Source organism: Dreissena polymorpha, chromosome 5, assembly GCF_020536995.1.
Source record: "Dreissena polymorpha isolate Duluth1 chromosome 5, UMN_Dpol_1.0, whole genome shotgun sequence".
NCBI lineage: Eukaryota > Metazoa > Mollusca > Bivalvia > Myida > Dreissenidae > Dreissena > Dreissena polymorpha.
This window is the reverse complement of record NC_068359.1, coordinates 109300317-109318509: the sequence shown is the minus strand read 5'-3', so window position 1 is coordinate 109318509 and position 18193 is coordinate 109300317. Positions and strand designations below refer to the sequence as shown.

At 40.6% G+C, this 18193-nt stretch overlaps 1 protein-coding gene across 1 annotated transcript in view; it reads right to left on the bottom strand.

Moving 5' to 3' along the window:
- Positions 1–167: 167 nt before the first annotated feature.
- LOC127830950 (msx2-interacting protein-like) overlaps positions 168–18193 on the bottom strand; it is a 63164-nt gene continuing 45138 nt past the window's right edge. The window contains exons 13-20 of the mRNA XM_052355893.1: positions 8125–18151; positions 7234–7596; positions 6847–6985; positions 5328–5512; positions 4310–5023; positions 3679–3882; positions 3140–3298; positions 168–2644 (exon numbers count right to left, since the gene is read on the bottom strand). Coding sequence (XP_052211853.1) covers positions 2513–2644; positions 3140–3298; positions 3679–3882; positions 4310–5023; positions 5328–5512; positions 6847–6985; positions 7234–7596; positions 8125–18151 — 11923 coding nt within the window. The 3' untranslated portion in view covers positions 168–2512. The remainder of the gene's footprint in view (positions 2645–3139; positions 3299–3678; positions 3883–4309; positions 5024–5327; positions 5513–6846; positions 6986–7233; positions 7597–8124; positions 18152–18193) is intronic.

The window sequence follows — 18193 nt, the reverse complement described above, 5'->3', positions numbered from 1 at the left end:
AATGTTTGGTGTCGGTAGTGTCATGTGCATTATTAACTTTTAGCTTGTTGCCTCTTCAGAGGCCACATTTTATATCTCGAATCTTAACGAGATCCAGGTCGTGTTCAAATGACGTGGTTACCATTAAATGCAACACTTATATTTGAAATTAGAACAAACAAGCAGTATGTTGTTAACATTTTATTATCAGTTTCTTCAGTGAGACAAAAGACATAAAGAGGCTACAGGAGCCCCCAACATGAAAGATAAGTAACATAGTTACTATGACAACATATTTACGTATTTCACAAAATCAATTTCAACAATTGTATTCAATGCAAGATAATAATATTCAGAATTGTACATTTTTATCATCTAATGTCCCGTTATTTTTGCTAACAAACAATTGTAATAAGATATTCTGTTATCGAAAACAAAATACGTAAACATGTTTCCAGAGTAACCAAATATTTTCCAAAAAGAATCCCCAAAAGATGGGAATCTAATCACAAGAAGCTGTCTGCTATATACAGGAACCACTTAATATTTACAATTTATACACTTGTTATATACAGTCTGTACAGCACAATATACAAAAGAACCTAGTAACAAGATAATGAATTATTTAATGTTATAATGTATTATTAACAATAATCTATTACAAAGTGATTTGATAACAGAAATGTTAAGTTTCAGTAACAAAGTGAATAAATATTAATTTCTGATGAAACATGTGCTTCAAATAGCATGAAACCTGAAGTAAAACAGGTTTTCACAGCTTGTTTCCTACTATACTTACTAAAACTACAATAGCACTTTTCAAACATTTACACTAAAATGCCACTACCACTAGTTACATGTCTAGTAATTCTGGGTTGTGTATGGCCCACCATACCTGCTGTTTAAGACCCATTACATACGCCTCATTCAGGGAAACTGGGAGTTATTAAAGTGTGTAAAGTGTCAGCCCAGATTAGCCTGTGCAGTCACTTGACCCAAATGCATTAAGCCCAGTATTCCCAAAACCAGGCTTTGTATCAGGAACTCAGTAACAGCTGGACAGTAGGCCCGGTCAGTGGTAGTGGTCAGAGGTCGCTGTAGCGGTCAGCTAGAGCTGTTTCCCAGACATGCAAGCACACAACCTCATACAACAACGTCTGAGATCAAAAATTTGTCCATCATTTCTAACAATTGCACAAATATCTATATAAAAAATACACTGTTTACATAAGATCAAACTGAATGAAATACAGTTGGCAACTTCTAAAAACACAAACAAGAAAACGGACACAGAGAAAGCGAAGCACTGTAGACAACAAATACACGTATCATTCACAAGCTGATATGGCAGGCATTCTAACAGGACACACAGAGTTTACATGAATGTACATGTAGTGTGGGTACGACACCCACTGCATCCACCACTAGTGGATACTAATACTGTTCTAGGTTTGGGGCGAGGGGTGACCAGTTTACAGTTGAATAGGGAGATTGAGCCCTAATCTAGTCAGAATTAGTTATCAATCTCAACATTTAGTTAAGAGATTTCTACTTCTAGCTTTCCTGGTACTATTGTCCAGACGTTAGAAAAGAAAACAATATATATAATCATATTTTGAAGGAGAAAAATTTAAGCAAAATTATTTGTTTAGTTTTCACACAATGCTTAAAACATCAGCAACAAAAATGTCAAGACTTTCCAATAGGAGTCACACTAGAATTTCTCATCAACGGACAAGAAAATGATACACCGAAACATGAAAGGTTATCTAGCTGCCCTTAAACATTTCAAAAAAGGAGAAAAAAACACAAAAACATAACAACATGTCCAAAATGAAATAGAAATCTATAAAATGAAAACCATGAATGTCACTTGAATACCAAGTGACCAGCACTACTGAACGGCAACTGTACAGGATCCAGTGTTAAATGCTTCTAGTAACTCCGTTACCGGAGTGATCTGTACGAGGACTACCACTGGTCTACACCAGTGCGCCAAGGTCAAGCGGCACAGGCTGGTTCCTGGCCTACTGTTCAACATCGTGGTATCAGTAACCATAAACAGTAACAACAGAAAATTCACACTTATATATATCTCCAAATAAATGGGGTAAATCGTCACTTTCGATAATATTCATATCAAATAGCACATTAACTAGCAGGGAACACTCACTGCACTCTCAAGTATGCATGTTGTTTCACACATTACTATTTTTATTCTTTTTTTATGGATTCTATATTATATCACAATACTGAACATTGACGCAAGGTACACAGAGTTACATCCATAAACACGAGTACGGAACAACGTTAGTAATTCCAAAAAAGGTCAGAGGATAATCCAATACAACGTTCAGCAATCTGTGTTAATCCTTTGTATACAGTGTCAGTAGAACTTACGAGTGTCTCACAATACGCAATGTACATCATAGTGCATCCAATTATATAGGATATATTTCCTTCACTGGTTAATAAGTCATTGTATATGTAGTTCTATAGCCATGTCCAGGTATGTCATGTCCCACTCAGTAGCCTAGGCGACGGTTGCTATGATAACAATGAGGTGGGCAAGGTCTTTCACTTGGTAAAGCAGGTCAAATCCGAGACGAGACAGAGTGGTCTGCGAGAACTCGCATGGAGGGAAAATGTGCACAACGTACGCAGGCTGAAATCAAACACAGTAAAACATATTGAAAATTGAACAAAACAATCTTGAATTATTTCTTCAAGTGGTCAAATTTTTAAAAATTCTTTGTAAAAACTGCATTCCACGAAGAATGTATCAAAGAGCTATTAAAAGCTATTTACAATATACAAGAATGAATCCTTTTCTTCTTTTTAAATATATTACCAGAACTACGGAAACAGGTAATATTTACAAATAATAATTATGAAGGCAGTGATAGCAATTCACAAAAGCTTTTAAGTCCTGCACAAGTAAATTTTGAATCTGGCTCACTTAGGTTTTAGGTTTTATAAGCATGCTTGTAGTATTTTCTTTGTCTCAAGAAATAGTTTATGAATTTGAACTTGTTTGGTTGAATTGTTGATTTGGATGAGTGTGAAGTTCAATACTAACTGGCTTCAAGAATGATAATTAACAAAAATAACCAATTAGCGCCCATTTAGAGCAAGTACAAGAATGTGTGGGGGTCCAGACCTGTTGTGATCCTGGATCTGCCACATTGACAATGCCAGCTGCCTGTTTCTGCTGCAGATACTGGATGAATCCCGTGGACATGGCTCGAGTCTGCTGGTATATGTCTGTGTGGTCCCGGCCGCACGGCAGGGCCAGCATCATACAGTAGTCCTTGTCCATCTGAGGCAAACACACAAACAGCATGTAAGTGAATGACAGATAAACAGGATGTCATTAAATGCAGACTAACAGCATGTAAGTGAGTGACAGACAAACAGAAGGTCATTGAATGACAGACTAACAGCATGTCATTGAATGACAGACAAACAGCATGTCAGTGAGTGACAGACAAACAGAAGATCATTGAATGACAGACAAACAGCATGTCAGTGAGTGACAGACAAACAGAACGTCATGGAATGACAGACTAAGGGCATGTCAGTGTGTGACAGACTAACAGCATGTCATTGAATGACAGACTTATGTGAATACCTATTTTTATTTTATTTTCTGTACACCATATTTCAAACTGATCTAGCAGCTTCCCAGCTAGCCCTCACCTGCATGCGTTTCTCCACTCCCTCCAGCTGGGCCTGTTCCAGCCTCATTCTTTGTGCGATCCTAAGGGGCTGCACCGTGCCATCAGGGGCTTGCTGGGGTAGGGACATCTTGACGAGGGGCTGGAACCCAGAGATGAAGTGCATCTGTACCACACACTGGTCATTCTTCAGGCCCAGCACACCCTGCCACATCACCGGGTACCTCTGTGAATAGACAAGAGATCAGCATGTGATATAAGACACAATCAGACAAATCAATATCACTGCCAAGATAATTTAAAAAAACTAAAGCTTCGTCGCAAACCTAACATGTACACATTAGCTCAGCTATCTTAAAGGCAAATGAATCAGATACATGTATCAGTGGATAAATGGGCAAAGTCTTGTACATCCCCACTTCATGGTGTTCACCAATTTTAAATTTTTTATTGCATTTTTAAATTTGTTAGCAGCTCACAGATTGACTTAACAAACTATCTGACAGTGAGTTTAACGTGCTCCAATAAAACTTCACATGTAGGGGTTTTACAAAGTAAAGCAGTACAAAACAAGTCAAGGAATATTGAAATTAAAGATTGTCCCAAAATAGTGTCGATGTAAAAGTTAATGTAAAAGTGTTTTGTTTGTTTACCTGTAGAAGTCCTAGCAGACTGCCGTCGCCGGGGTGTGGGTCCCGCGCACTTGGCGGTCCCAGCACTGCAGGCCTTGGGGCATTGTGCTGATGGTTGGGTGACACAGTGTGCACAGGCTGGTTGGGAGGGGGGCCCTGCAGGTTGCCTCGTGAAGGCGGCCGCCCGTCCACCAAGTGCTGGTGCTCCAACTGCTGGGCAAAGTGGGCCAGGTGTCCAGGCAGCATGAACGTGGCTGGATGGGCAGCCATCAGGTGCTGCTCTCTCATCAGTAGGGGTGGGTAGCCATTAAAAAGACCGTTTTGCTGCAGCCTCTGAAGCTCTGCCTGGGTGCACATGTGCGCTGCGTCCGAGCCTTGGCCCGACGCGGGACTGAACGCGCTCGACTGGGACGACCCCAGACGCAGATCTGCTGGGTGGTGGCCTCCAAACTGCTGCAGGAACCTTGGATCAATGGCTGGACTCATAGGATGTTTACCATTTGGACTTGGCGGCCGTGGTTCCACAAACGGGTAGTTGAGGCCCCGTATGGCCGGGGACTGCCGCGGGTCTTGGACGTGGGCCTCCCGTTTCTCCCTCTCCAGGCTCTCAGCTAGCTCGCGCTCTTTGTGGTTCTGGACCTCCTTTTGAGCCTGCGCATGGATAGCCTGCTCGCGCAGCTGCTGCCTCTGCAACTCCTGCTGGTGCTGCTTCAACAGCTCCTGTCGATGGAGCTCCTGTAGAGGGGACAGAAAAAAGTGTCAAGTGTGAGTCCATATCCAAACTGTTTATAATTTATTGGGAGACATAATTGTGTAATCTTTGGGTTTATAGAATAATTAATTGTAACTGGTTAAAGCATAGATATATAGGAAGTTTTATAAAAACTACGGGTCCATATCTTAACTGGTTAAATTATTTTGTCAAAGATAAAGTACTGTGTAATGTTCGAGACCAAAGATCAATTTGATGGTGTTCTGGGCAAGAATAGAATTATTTATAATAAAGCCATTCGAATGGAGCCCTAGCCCCAGTGCATACCTGTTGCACCAAGAACTTGTCAGGTGTGGGCTGCCTGTCTGCAGGTGGACGTGTCAGAGGCACGGAGAGGTCAGGCTGCTGCTGGTGGGCTGAAGGTGGCTGCTGATGGGCGGGGCGAGGGGCCGCTACCAGTCCAGGGGTGGGCAGGGCCCGCAATGCACGCATGGGTGTCCCAGACTGGTTCACTGCAGCAGAAATCATGTGTAATAATGTTACATTCAACATGATTCTATTTATATAAAGATCATAGAAGTATCTTAAAAAAACTTCAAAGCATTCTGAGGTTCATAGACTCAAATTATCATAAATACTCAAAAATCAATGAATATTTTGCAAAATATTTCGTAAAATAAAGTTAACCAATAAAAGATCGGTGTTCCTTATAGCAATAGCCTAAATTTCAATGCTAGAAGTGGTATGTTAACGTAGATTAAAAAATAAACATAATGCTTATTTCTATTTTTTTGCAGTACAATATATTCCTTTAAATTTTCCATCTATTTATATGAGACACAAACACTTACATGTGAACATGTATTGAATATATTGTGACGCAAAAAACAAACAAGGGCTGTTTGTAAAACATTCATGCCCCCCATATGGGCTGTCAGTTGTAGTGGCAGCCATTGTGTGGATATTTTATTTGTCACTGTGACCTTGACCTTTGACCTAGTGACCTGAAAATCAATAGGGGTCATCTGCCAGTCATGATCAATGTACCTATGAAGTTTCATGATCCTAGTCATAAGCATTCTTGAGTTATCATCCAGAAACCATTTCACTGTTCGAGTCACTGTGACCTTGACCTTTGACCTAGTGACCTGAAAATTAATAGGGGTCATCTGCCAGTCATGATCAATGTACCTATGAAGTTTCATGATCCTAGGCGTTAGCATTCTTGAGTAATCATCCGGAAACCATTTTACTATATAGTCACTGTGACCTTGACCTTTGACCTAGTGACCTAAAAATCACTACGCGTCATCTGCAAGTCATGATCAATGTGCGTATGAAGTTTCAGGATCCGAGGCGTAAGCATTATTGAGTTATCATCCGGAAACCATTTTACTATTTCGAGTCACTGTGACCTTGACCTTTGACCTAGTGACCTGAAAATCAATAGGGGTCATCTGCCAGTCATGATCAAAGTACCTATGAAGTTTCATGATCCTAGGCCTAAGCTTTCTTGAGTTATCATCCAGAAACCATCGGTGGACGGACCGACCGACCAACAGACGGACCGACCGACCAACATGTGCAAAACAATATAAACCCTCTTCTTCAAAGGGGGGCATAAAAAGTGCATTTTGTATCTTGGCAAATCTACGTTACAAGACCACATCTAGCATTGAAACTTTGGCTATTGCTATGAAGAACATTGATTTTCTATGTGTTTACAATATTGTACGAAATATTTGTTGATTTTGAGGGTTTATGGGCTTTTAAACCAGCAAAAACTTTGATAGCTTATAAGGACATTTTAAAAGATTATACAAGAAAATGCAACTAGTGTACATACTCCATAGCAGGTTTTCCTGTATGGTGTTGGTAGACCCTGGTTCTGGGCCCCGTGGTCTGGTGTCCGGCTGACCCATGCGCGGGGCGGGGCTATTCTGTCCCGGCCACTTTCCAGCCTGGGTTACAGGCTTCTCTGCAGTCTGAAAAACATCAGCAACATTTTTACAGAACTGTTTTAAAATTGGCAAGCGTTTAGTTATCAAATTTACCTAAACTCTGAAATTAAATTTCAGACATATCATCTTTAACACTGGAATTGAATGTTGTTATACAAGCTAAACATATGGAATATAAATAATTTTCTCAGTATACCATAAGTGCCATGTCATTATTAATCACAGTATCATAAGAAAGTCAAAACAACCATATCAGTCTAACAAAGCTCCACCTTGGCAACAGCAGGACTGGGGGCCCTGGGGGCGGCAGTCTGGTGCTGTGAGAACCCATGCACCATGTTGGGCGCAGTCTGGGCCACCGTTGGGGACTTGGTGGGCGGGTGTGGGGACACTCTCTGCACCTGCTGTGGGTTGCCGCCCAGGATGGGCACAGGGCCTGGCATGGAGGTCCGGGACTCTGACACTGACACAGGCCCCATGGGATGGTGTAGCTGCCAATTGCTGTGTGGGGCGGCCACCTGCTGCTGCTGCTGCTGGGCCTGGAGTGCCAGCTGCTGTTTGATCTGCTGAGTCAGCTGGTTGGCTGCCTCCTGACTGCCTGGCAGGGGAGGCTCCTTCTGGGAATGGGTTGGCGTCTGAATAGAAACAATCATTAACACTTAACCACTTAGATATGTATTTTAAAGCATTTGTAATCACTTAAATAGTTACATTTAAGTAAAGACCTTTCTTACTGGATTCAAATTTTAAAGTCTTCATTTCCAACCCTAAGTTACTGATTAGCAGCAAACAGCATAAAACCTGAACAGTCTGCGAGTTGCTCTCAGGTTGTTCTGGTTTTATGCTGGTTTCATAAGCCATTTTCACTTGCTTCTTATGGGAGAAAGGGTTAACAGAGCTGTTTAAATGTGTGTTTTAATGATGTAGCGAAATCAATGCAGTCAATATGTTATATTATTTATAATAAAGTTTTTCATAAATTTACAGGATACATTAATAAAAAAAATACCAGTGTATAATTATTTTTATAATGGATTTCTGTTATACATAAAGCGTGTAAAAAATATCCAATATATTGAAAAAAATGCATTGCATATAAACATTGAACACATTGAGAACTAAAACAATAAATTTAATTTTTAGACTTCTGAAGAGATGTGTACCTGTGGATCGTTCTGTTTCTTGCTGGGCTGGCCAGCAGGTCCTGGTGGTGTGTTCTGTTTGGCAAGACTCTGAGCCTGTTGTTGTGCCTGTTGTTGGGCCTGCTGTTGGGCCTGCTGTTGGGCCTGCTGTTGGGCCTGCTGTTTGGCAATCTGGGCCTTCTGTTCAGCCATAGCCTGAGCCTTCATCTGCTGCTGCAGCTGGTGATGTTTCTGAAGAACGTCCGCGTTGGTGACCCCCTTGTCAGCCTGGCCAAGGTGTTGCTGCATGGCATGGATCTGGGCCTGCGTCAAGTGACCTGGGAAGTGACCTGGCCGGATAGGCAGGCCAGGGGGCAACTGACCGTGCAGCCCAAATGGCCCTCCAGACGGCATGGGGTGGTGGGCAGGAATTGTGGGTCTCTGCTGCATCTTGTCGCTGACGGAGGGCTGCATCTGTGGCCGGGAGCCTTGGAGGGACCCTGGGGACAAGAGGCCCTGCTGGCCAGGCAGCCTCACACCCTGCATGGCCTGCTGGCGGAGGTGTTCATGCTGCTGAAGCATCTTGAAATGCTCCTCAATCGCCAACTGCTGCTTCTGTTTCAACAACATCTCCTCTTTGTTCTTCAACTCTTCCTGCAACCGCTTACTTTGTTCTTCCAGTTGCTTCTTATGTTCTAGCTCCTGTTCTTTCAGTTTTATATGATGATCTTGTTTTCTTTGTAATTCTGCCTGTTTCTGTTGGTCTATCGCCTTCTGTTGTTCTAACTGCATCTTCTCCTGTAAAAGTTTCTCCTGTTCCAGTTTCTCTTGAGCCAGTTTCTCCATCTGTTGCTGCCTTTTCTGGAGCTGTGTCAAGTGGGATGGCAGAGTGGTGGTCCCCTGGGGCACTGCAGATGCTGTGGACAAGCTTACACTGGCTGCTGCTGTACTGGCTGTAATACCTGACATCGGAGGTCCAGCAAGTGTGCTCTTAGACACCTCACCACCAGAAAATGACACGTCACTTCTATGTACATCTGCAGCTGATGAATAGACAGACGTGGATGGTGAAGTTATCGTGGTACTGACAGCGTGTGCTATTGTGTTTATGGCAGAAGACTTAGCAGGAGACTGTGGAACTGTAGATAACAAAGGAATCTGGCCAGCTGTCTTGTTGGGTGAATTCTGACTAATGGAGGGCACTATTTTACTTGGTTCCTGTGTTGTAGGCATGCTTGATGTGACAGGGTTACGGCCCAAGGATGCAGGTGGAGACATCATTGGAATGTGGCCAGCCACCTGTGGTTCTCCAATTGGAGCCATGAGTGTAGGCGTTTGGGGCAGACCCATGCCAGGCAGCACCAGGGGAGGCTGGTAGGGAGGCATGCCAGGGGGACTGTGCATCATCCCCACACCTGGAGACTTTACACTTCCCAGAGGAGACCGGGCCACTGGAGACTTCAATGGTGACTTCATGCCAGGCGATTTGATGAGATCTCTCTCTTCCTCCTTGCTCTTTCTGTTCTGTCTCTTTCTCTGGGCTAATGTCTGATCACTTGTATGATTTCCACATTCTTCATCAGTACTCTCAAACAATCCCTTTGCAACATCCTCAATCGTCTTATCAACATGATTTATAATCAGTTGGCCATTGTCCTCTTTCTGTTTCTTTGCAAGTAATGGGTTCACCTTTTCGACATCTGTCTTTGTTTTTCCTTCAAAGAAAGCCTTAAACAAAGGCTCTGGTTGTTTTTCTTCAGTCATTGCCTTCACCTCATAAGTTTGTTCCTGTGATGGGAGGTTTGGAGAAAATAAGCCTTTCTTCTCAAATTTGTTGTCTATGTTAACTGCAGCCTTATATTCTGGACTGGAAATCAACAACTTATCATCCGGTTTGTACTCAGGACTTGAGAAGAGGCCACGGTCTGGACTCTGCATGGCATTTTCTCCCTTCTTTCTACGCTGATAAGGCTTGCGCTGTTTGGATGAAGCAGCATTAGCATTTGAAGCAGCTAAAGGTGTATCGTTTTCATCAAAGTCAAAGACATTGCCACCAAGTTTAGTACTTGATTCATCAGTAAATAAACTCTTAGGACCATTCAACTTTGGTTCAGTAAGTTCAGATTTTGGAGATCTTGGATCCATGTTCCTAGGTGACCTAGGAGACAGCGTTCGCCCAGATCTTGGGGAATTGGTTCTAGCTGTTGTTGAAACATTTGTCTGGTTTTTTGGCTTGCGACCTCTGCGAGCTTTCACTTTGGTGCTATCAGTTGGACTTGTCAGGTCATCTGAGGTTGACCTCTCATCTGGTGACATCATATCTGAATCATGGCGCTGATCTTCACGATCCATGAACAGTAAATCTTCATGTTTTGATCTCTCAATTTCAGAGCTTTCACTGCTCAGGGAGTCTCTATTCAATTCACCCTCTTTGTTCTGTGTTCTTGGGAAGAAAAGACTATCAAGTTTACTTTCTGCAGCCAATGCTACAGCATCTGCTATTTTCCCAGGTTTATTTTGTTTGGGTTTCCTTGGCTTCTTTTGTTTCATTTCAGGCTTTGGAGGATCAAAGTCAATCTGCAACCTGTCATCATCATCGTCATCATTATCAACAGAACTGGACAGAAGAGACGCAAAGGAATTATCACTAAGTTCTGGTAGTTTGCCTGAGTTTTCAGAAATCAACACATCCTGACCAGGTTTGGGCTTTCTTCCTCGCTTTCCTTTCTTTCCCTTCTGTGGTGAGCTTAATGTGTTAGTTTCAATTACCGTGCCAATCTGAGGAACTGCATTAGGTAGACCAGGGGCAAAATCTGGTTGAAGATAATTCTGGTCCAGCTGTGGTGTAGGCTCCACAGGTTCTGAGATTGTGTAAGCAGGGATCCCATCCAGAAGTATGCTCTCTACTGCCTTGGCAGTCTCGTCACATTCTTCATTTTCAATCGCATCAGCTGCCTTGCTGGGCTCATCTTCAACGTGGAAACTTACACCTTCATCAATAACAAGCTCTTGTTCATTAGATACAGGGGTGTCAAACGATACAATCTCTGTTTCAACACTTTGATTATCCTTTGCTTGGGAACAAACTGATTCTTGCATGATATCTCCCACATTACTGCTATTATTTTTCTGACTTCTGTTTTTCTTTGTCTTGTGTTTCTCACTTGGCTCTTCTAGGATTTGCTCAATTACAACCTCACTGGTCTCAACCACAGGGCACACATTGTCATCATCTTTGTAATCTTGCTCTTGAGGTTTGTACTCCACTTCAACATCATTGTCCATTGGCTTATTCTTAGCTGATGGGTCAGATTTACTGTTATGTTTCCTAACAGATTCCTCACCAGATGTCTTAGTACTCTTCATATGAGATTCTTTTGGTGTAACACTATTATCATCATCCTTAAAATCAAAAACATCAGCCAAACCTTTTTTGTTGTCTTTATGAGTTTTCTTTGTCGATGATTCAGATTTCATCATAGGTGTATCATAGTTTGAAACTTTGCTATGTTTCAGCTTATCTGGAGTCTGTTTTATAGGCTCTGCATCTTGAGTTTTGTCATGGGATATGCTGGACTGTTTCCCTTCTGTTGACTGAATAACATCAAAAACGTTTCTCTTCGAGGAGTCCATATTTTCTGCATCAGAATCAGGCTTCCAACTTGAACAATCATCTTGTTTATATGACACAGATTCTGGACCGTTTTCAACAATTCTTTTACCAGACTGGTCAAGCCTATCCTTTGAAGAATCCCTGCTATCCTTTCCTTTTGCCTTCTTCTTTTTCTTGCTTTCCTTTTTGTGCTTTTTGATTTTCTTTCCTAACAGATCTGTAGATAAATCTTTAATGTTAGGAATATCACGTTTCAAAGAGTCCATATCTAGCTTAAACAAAGGCTCCTTACTTATGTTGGTTAGAACAGGTGGAAGGTTATCTTTGTTGGTCAAGTTAGAAAGCAGTTTGTCATTTTCCAGCTCAGCATACACCTTTGCAACTTCTAGTTTAGCCAGATTTTGGTAAGGATGCCCTGAGTGATCCTCCCTAACAATATCAGGAACTGACTTTTTCTTCGTAAAATCACTTATCTCCATGGAATGTTTCTTATGCAATTTCTTTTTAACATCGCTGTCTAGTATATTGTTCTTGTCATATTTCGAAATCCTATGATCTGAGGAATTCCCATCACTATCAAAACTATCGGATACATTTTTATGTAAATTTCTTGATTTTTTATTGTCAAACTTATCATGGTCTGACAGGAACGAATCACTTTCTGTATCTTTAATAACTGGTTCTTTGAATTGCTGAGTTTTCTTCTCAGGTTTCTTGGTGAGAACAGGGGGAGACATTGGCTTAAACTCATCTTCTGTTTCACTTTCAGATGAGGTGTATATGGAGCTTCCTCGTGGTATCTTGTTGGTTGATTTATCAAGCTTAGAATTTGGAAGAAATGAAGACTTCTGTCCCTTAGATGACAGGAGAATATTATCACAGTCAGATTCTGACATAGAACAATCATCAGAGTCATCTGAGAAAAGATCTTTAAAGCTCAAGCTCAAGTCTTTCCTTTGTATCTTGGGTGTAACTACTTTAGTATCTTTCTTTTCATGTTTTGGCCTAGATTTCAGGTCAGGGTTTGATTTTGAACTTTTCTTGTTGGATTTAACAACTGTCTTGGGTTTCGCTTGTTGTGTGGAGCTTGTTTTATTATCAGAATCACTTATACTGTCCAAATCAAATTTATGATCACTGTCTCTACTAACTTCCGGCTTCTTTTTCTTGTTGAACACTGTCTTCTTTGATGGTGACTTACCAGACATCTCTTCTTCTTCAGAATCTGATGAATAAATGTCTAATATTCGTTTAGGTTTCTTATGAGCTGTCTTTATTTTAGCAGCTGGTTTGGCTGGTTCAACTCCTGGATCTGTTGAACTTTCACTATCACCAGATGATAACACAAACCTTTTGTTTTTCTTTAAACTTGGCGGTTTCTCATGCTCATCATCAGAACTGAATTCACTGCTTTCCGTTATATCACTTAGGCTGTTGTTCTTGCCCTTTTGGTTTCTCTTATATTCATGCAAAAGTTTCTTTTGTTCCTCTTGTTCTCTTTCACAATGAAGTTTCTTTTCAGTTGATCTCCTTTTAACTTTATCATACATGGACATGTATGGCTCTTCAGAAAACTGTGCAAATATTTTAAGATCTTCTTCAGTTAAGCCACCATTACCTGTTGGAGGAGATTCTTTCTTTCTTATTTGCTTTTCCTTTCCTTTATTTGAATCTGGTGTTTTGTCTTTGGAGGATTTATTTTCACTTGATTTGCTTTTTCCAGATTTGTACTTTTCATGACTATTGCTTGATGTTTTTGAAGAGGCCGTGGAAGATTTCATCAGTTCAGAATCCACACTCTTCTTATCACTTGATTTTGTGTGGTCACTTTTCTTAGCATCATCTTTATCTGCATTTGATTTATCAGCTTCTGTATCAGTTGAGGACACTTTGTGTTTATCTGAAGAGTCAGTAGAGGGTTTAGATTTTGATTTTGAATGATCTGGATCTTTATCTTTATTTTCTTTTTCCTTGCTTTTGTATTTTTCCTCTTTGCATCTTTCATTGCTTCCTTTATCTTTTGTTTTCTCTGAAGTATCTTTTTTATTTACACTTTCTTTTCTGTTAACATCTTTTGACTTATCTGGTGAGTCTTTATTGTTTCTATCAGAAGCTTCATCCTTTTTCTTGTGCTCATTATGATCATCTTTTGACTTTTTGTTTTCTTCTTTGACCTTTTTCTGATCTGCATGTTCATCTTTCTTTTTTGAACTTTCAGATTTGCCTTCTACCTTGGATTGTTTACTAGAATCCTCTTTTGACTTCTTAAAAGAACTTTTATGTTCCTTTTTGGAGTCTGATGTTTTTTTATCATTTATTTCTTTTTCAGACTTTCCCTTTTCTGTATCTTTTAAAGATATGGTTGTACTTGCACTTTCTTTTTGAGTTGTTTCCTTGTCTTTTGGGGATGTTTCATTGTCTTTTTGGGATGTTTCCTTGTCTTTGTGAGAGGATTCTTTTTGCTTTTCTTTTGAAGAATCTTTAATATCTCCTTGATTTTTAGTCTTCTTTTCAGGTGATTTATTACTGTGCCGGTCATGTTTGTATTCTTTTTTTGAAGATTTGTCTTTCTTATCTTTACTTTCAGAAGTTTTGTCTATTACGCTTTCAGCCTTATCATCTTTTTTGGTAAAATCATCTTTTTTGGTTACATCTTTAACAGTTTTATCAGTGCTTTCCTTTAAAGATGTCTTTTCTGTCTTCTCTGATTTTTCTTTCTTTTCCGACTTCTTAGTTTCATCTTTCAATTCCTTCTTAACTTCATCTTTCAATTCTTTCTTAGTTTCATCTTTCAATCCCTTCTTCTCAACCTTAACAGTTTTATCAGAATCTTTAGAATCTTTCTTTTCTTTATTTGAATGTGACTTGTGCTTGTCTTTTTTCTCATCCGTCTTTGAACTTGTGGATTTGTGTGAAGAAATGCTGCTTTTCTTTTCAACATCTTTCTTCCTGTGTTTTTCATCTTTATGATTAGATTCTGGCCGTTTTTCTTTGGAAGATTTAGACTTCTTATGTGCAGGTTCTTCATTTTCAGATTTACCTACTTGGGGTTTCTCTTGATCAAGTTTATTCAACTGTACTGAAAAACTATCAAGAGCCTCGCTAGTTTCCACTTTTACTTCTGACTTCTCTGATAATTCAGTTTCAGAAGATTTCTTAAGAATACTTTTTATTTTTGGTTCAGGTGTGATTATTTCTGGTTTAATTCTTTCTGAACCTGCTCCTGATAATAATTCTAAATCTTTCTTATCTTTATCTGGCTTTACAGTTGTCAATTCCCTACATAATTCAATGCTTTGTTTATTCAATTCATCCTTAGATTCTTTAATAATTACTTTATCTTCAGGGATAATTTTTCGCTTGACATCTTTCTCTTCTACCTTCTTGTTATTGACACTCTCAGTTATTTCTGGCTTAATTTCAGTTTTTAAGATAGGAGTCAAACTCTTCTCCATTTTAACTAAACTTTCACTGGGAAGTTCCATTTCACTTAGTCCATTATTTGTAATGCCCTGGTCTTTGTCTTTAATATTCTCACTTTTAACCAATGTATGTACTATTTCAGATGTATCTTTTTGTTCTTTTAACACCGGTATATAATTGGTAGACAACACGTTTAATGAGTCTTCATTATTACTAACTGAATAAGATAAAAATGTTCTTGCAGGTTCAGCAGTCTTGATTTTTGAAGCAATATGGTCTGGGTCCATAGAAACTTGTTGATTATTTGTACTGGTAAACTCCTCATCTAACACTGGTTTGTTGGCTCTTGGATCACGAGGACTTATAGTAGTGCTTAAATCTTTATGACACAGATTACTCTCAGAAATGTCAAAGTTACTTGAACTCATTCCTGATTTAATCAAATTAATATTATTGGTAATAGTAGGAAACGTTGAATTGACAGATAAGGTAGGAAAGGATCCATTACTACCTTGTCCCAACCTGTCGAGGAGTGACCCTGGTACAGTTACCATCGGGTTCTCCTTTACATCAGTCTTACTCCAAGAACTATACAACTTGGGTGAGCTGCCATTCGGCCCTACACTCTCTTTGGTATCCAACGAGTCACTCAGCTGACCAAGCCTTTTACTGTCCTGGTCAAATATACTGGACTTGGAAAGAACAGTTTGTACTATTTCAGACTGCTCATTCTTTTCTGAACTACACCCCGATGTATCATTTCGCTTTTTTATCTTGTATTTGGAATACAAGGAAGAAACTGCCAGACTTGGTGTACCTGGTGTTAAAGGTCCAGTTGTTGGCAATGTAGATAAAACAGAGGAGACAGGCGTGTTGCTTCCCACCACGCTATCCACATCTGGCAACAACTTGGGTGTTATGGCTGAAACTGCCTGGGCTTTGTTCCATTTCTCATCTAGCAATCTGATGCGCTCTTCAATAGCTAAAGTGTCTGAATTTAAATCCAAGTCACTATTATTGTCATCTGAAAAACTATCATCTGGTTTCGCTTCAGGAACTTTTGATGGGTCCAGAACTGACGCTGAATCTAAACTGTCTGCCTTAGTCTCATCAGGATCAACAGGTTCTGATTCAGTAGGAAAGCCAGGAATCACGTCTCCACTTCCACTTTCTGAATTTGTGTTTCCCTTTGAATCTGATCCAGAGCCACTGGGTGACTGGGATGGGGAATGTGTCTTACTGCTGCTACTCTGAGGGGAGAAACACGGAGACTGATCATCTGAGCCCATCTCACCGTGGACTCGTGCCTGTTGCTGCTGCTGGGATTTATCAGCTTGGTGATCTCTGTAATGGCGCTCAGGCGAATGTCGAGGGGAAGGAAGAGGTGAAAACTGTATAAATTGAGCAAAGTCTGGCAAAGGTAAAACCAGAGGACGATTGGTTTTAATAGAGGGTACTCGGGGATCAGCAACTTCGGGGTCAGGCATGTCATCATCTCCTAATGGAATTAATGGAGTTATGTGATGTTCCTTCTTATCCTTTCTTCTTCGTCGACTTCGACCGTTATCACTTTGATCTTTAACATTGTCACTACCTGAGGAAGTGCGCCGGGATTCCTCTTTAGAATGTGAAAAAACGTCACTTTGGAGACGGGCCTCCAAACTTGATATAGATCGTGACTTAGAACTCGAGTATGTGTCTCCTTGAGCACTTGTTTGTTTTTGCCCTATATCCATGTGCTCCTTTTCATCATCGCTACTAAACCTGTGGCCCTCTTCAGTTCTTGAAAGATAAGATCCTCTTCGTTTATCACTTTCACTTTCTACCTTTCTCCGTTTAGTTGGCATAAATCCTGGAGAGTTATAGCTTTCATCTTCACTATAATCCAAATCTTTTCTACCATCACCCTGTGATTTAGACTTCTTTAAATCCCTGAGTTCTTTTTTCCTCGCGTTTTTCTCATCCAACCTTTTAAGTTTCTCTTTAATTTCTTGTTTTGACAATGAGTCTGAATATTTTACATCCAATCGCATCTTTTTACTAGAGGTAAACTGAGAGTCACTATCACTGTCACTGTATCCATCCACTTTATTCAGCCTTTGTAATAATTTGTTCTTTTCACGTTGAAGCTTATACAACTCAGCTTCAGTAAGGGTAGATGGGTCTATATTATCACTAGAAGAACTACCTGATGTTGGGCTGTCCTTTACTCCAGTTCGTTCATTAAGCTCCGATCTAAGTCTTGCTACTTTATTTAGCAAGTCCTTAGCATTTTTATCACGATCATGTTCATATAAAGAGTCTGCTCTACTTCCACGACTATGCTGCCTTTCAAGCCTTGGCGATACCTGGTCGTACGATCGCTTTCGACCAGAACGTTCTTCAGATTTAGATTCTATTTCTTTACGTAGTCCTGTATTTAGTAACACACCACTCTTACGCTCTGCATCCAGGCTACTAGAACTAGGTCTTTTATGAAACATTTCATATTTCCTGTACGCACTGTCAAAGTCTGATGGACTGTTATCACTATTTAAATATGGTTCGTCGTCCGTCGGGGTAGGTGGGGAGTGAGATCTGTATGATATGGGTAAATCTCGAGTTCTTTGATTCACTTTCTTTAAAGGAGACCTGCTCCTACTTCGCCTTCGTAACAAGTCATTTTGAACTCTATACCGTTGTTCACTTTCACTACTATGAGAACGATCCCTAGATCGACTCCTGTCGTAAAAATTCTCCTTATAGTACTGCAGTTCATCACTAGGAGTTCGAGTCTTGTACGCTTTATATTCTGTCTCACTGTTCACTGGCACACCAACATAACTATCCGAGCTCGGGCTGGGACTCCTGTAGGTGGTTAGTCTAGCAGGTGGGTTGAAGGGGTCAAACTCGTGGCCGGTCTGTGACCCACGCTGCTCGAAGGGTTCCTCAAAGCCACTGGGACTATGAGACCGCTCCTGGCGGTACTCCTGCAGCTGGCGCTCATACGAGTCATCCTCCATAAAGGGGCTGCCTGGACCGTACTCATCTGCCCTGCAACCATACAGACCAACAACTGACATCAGCTCATCATCC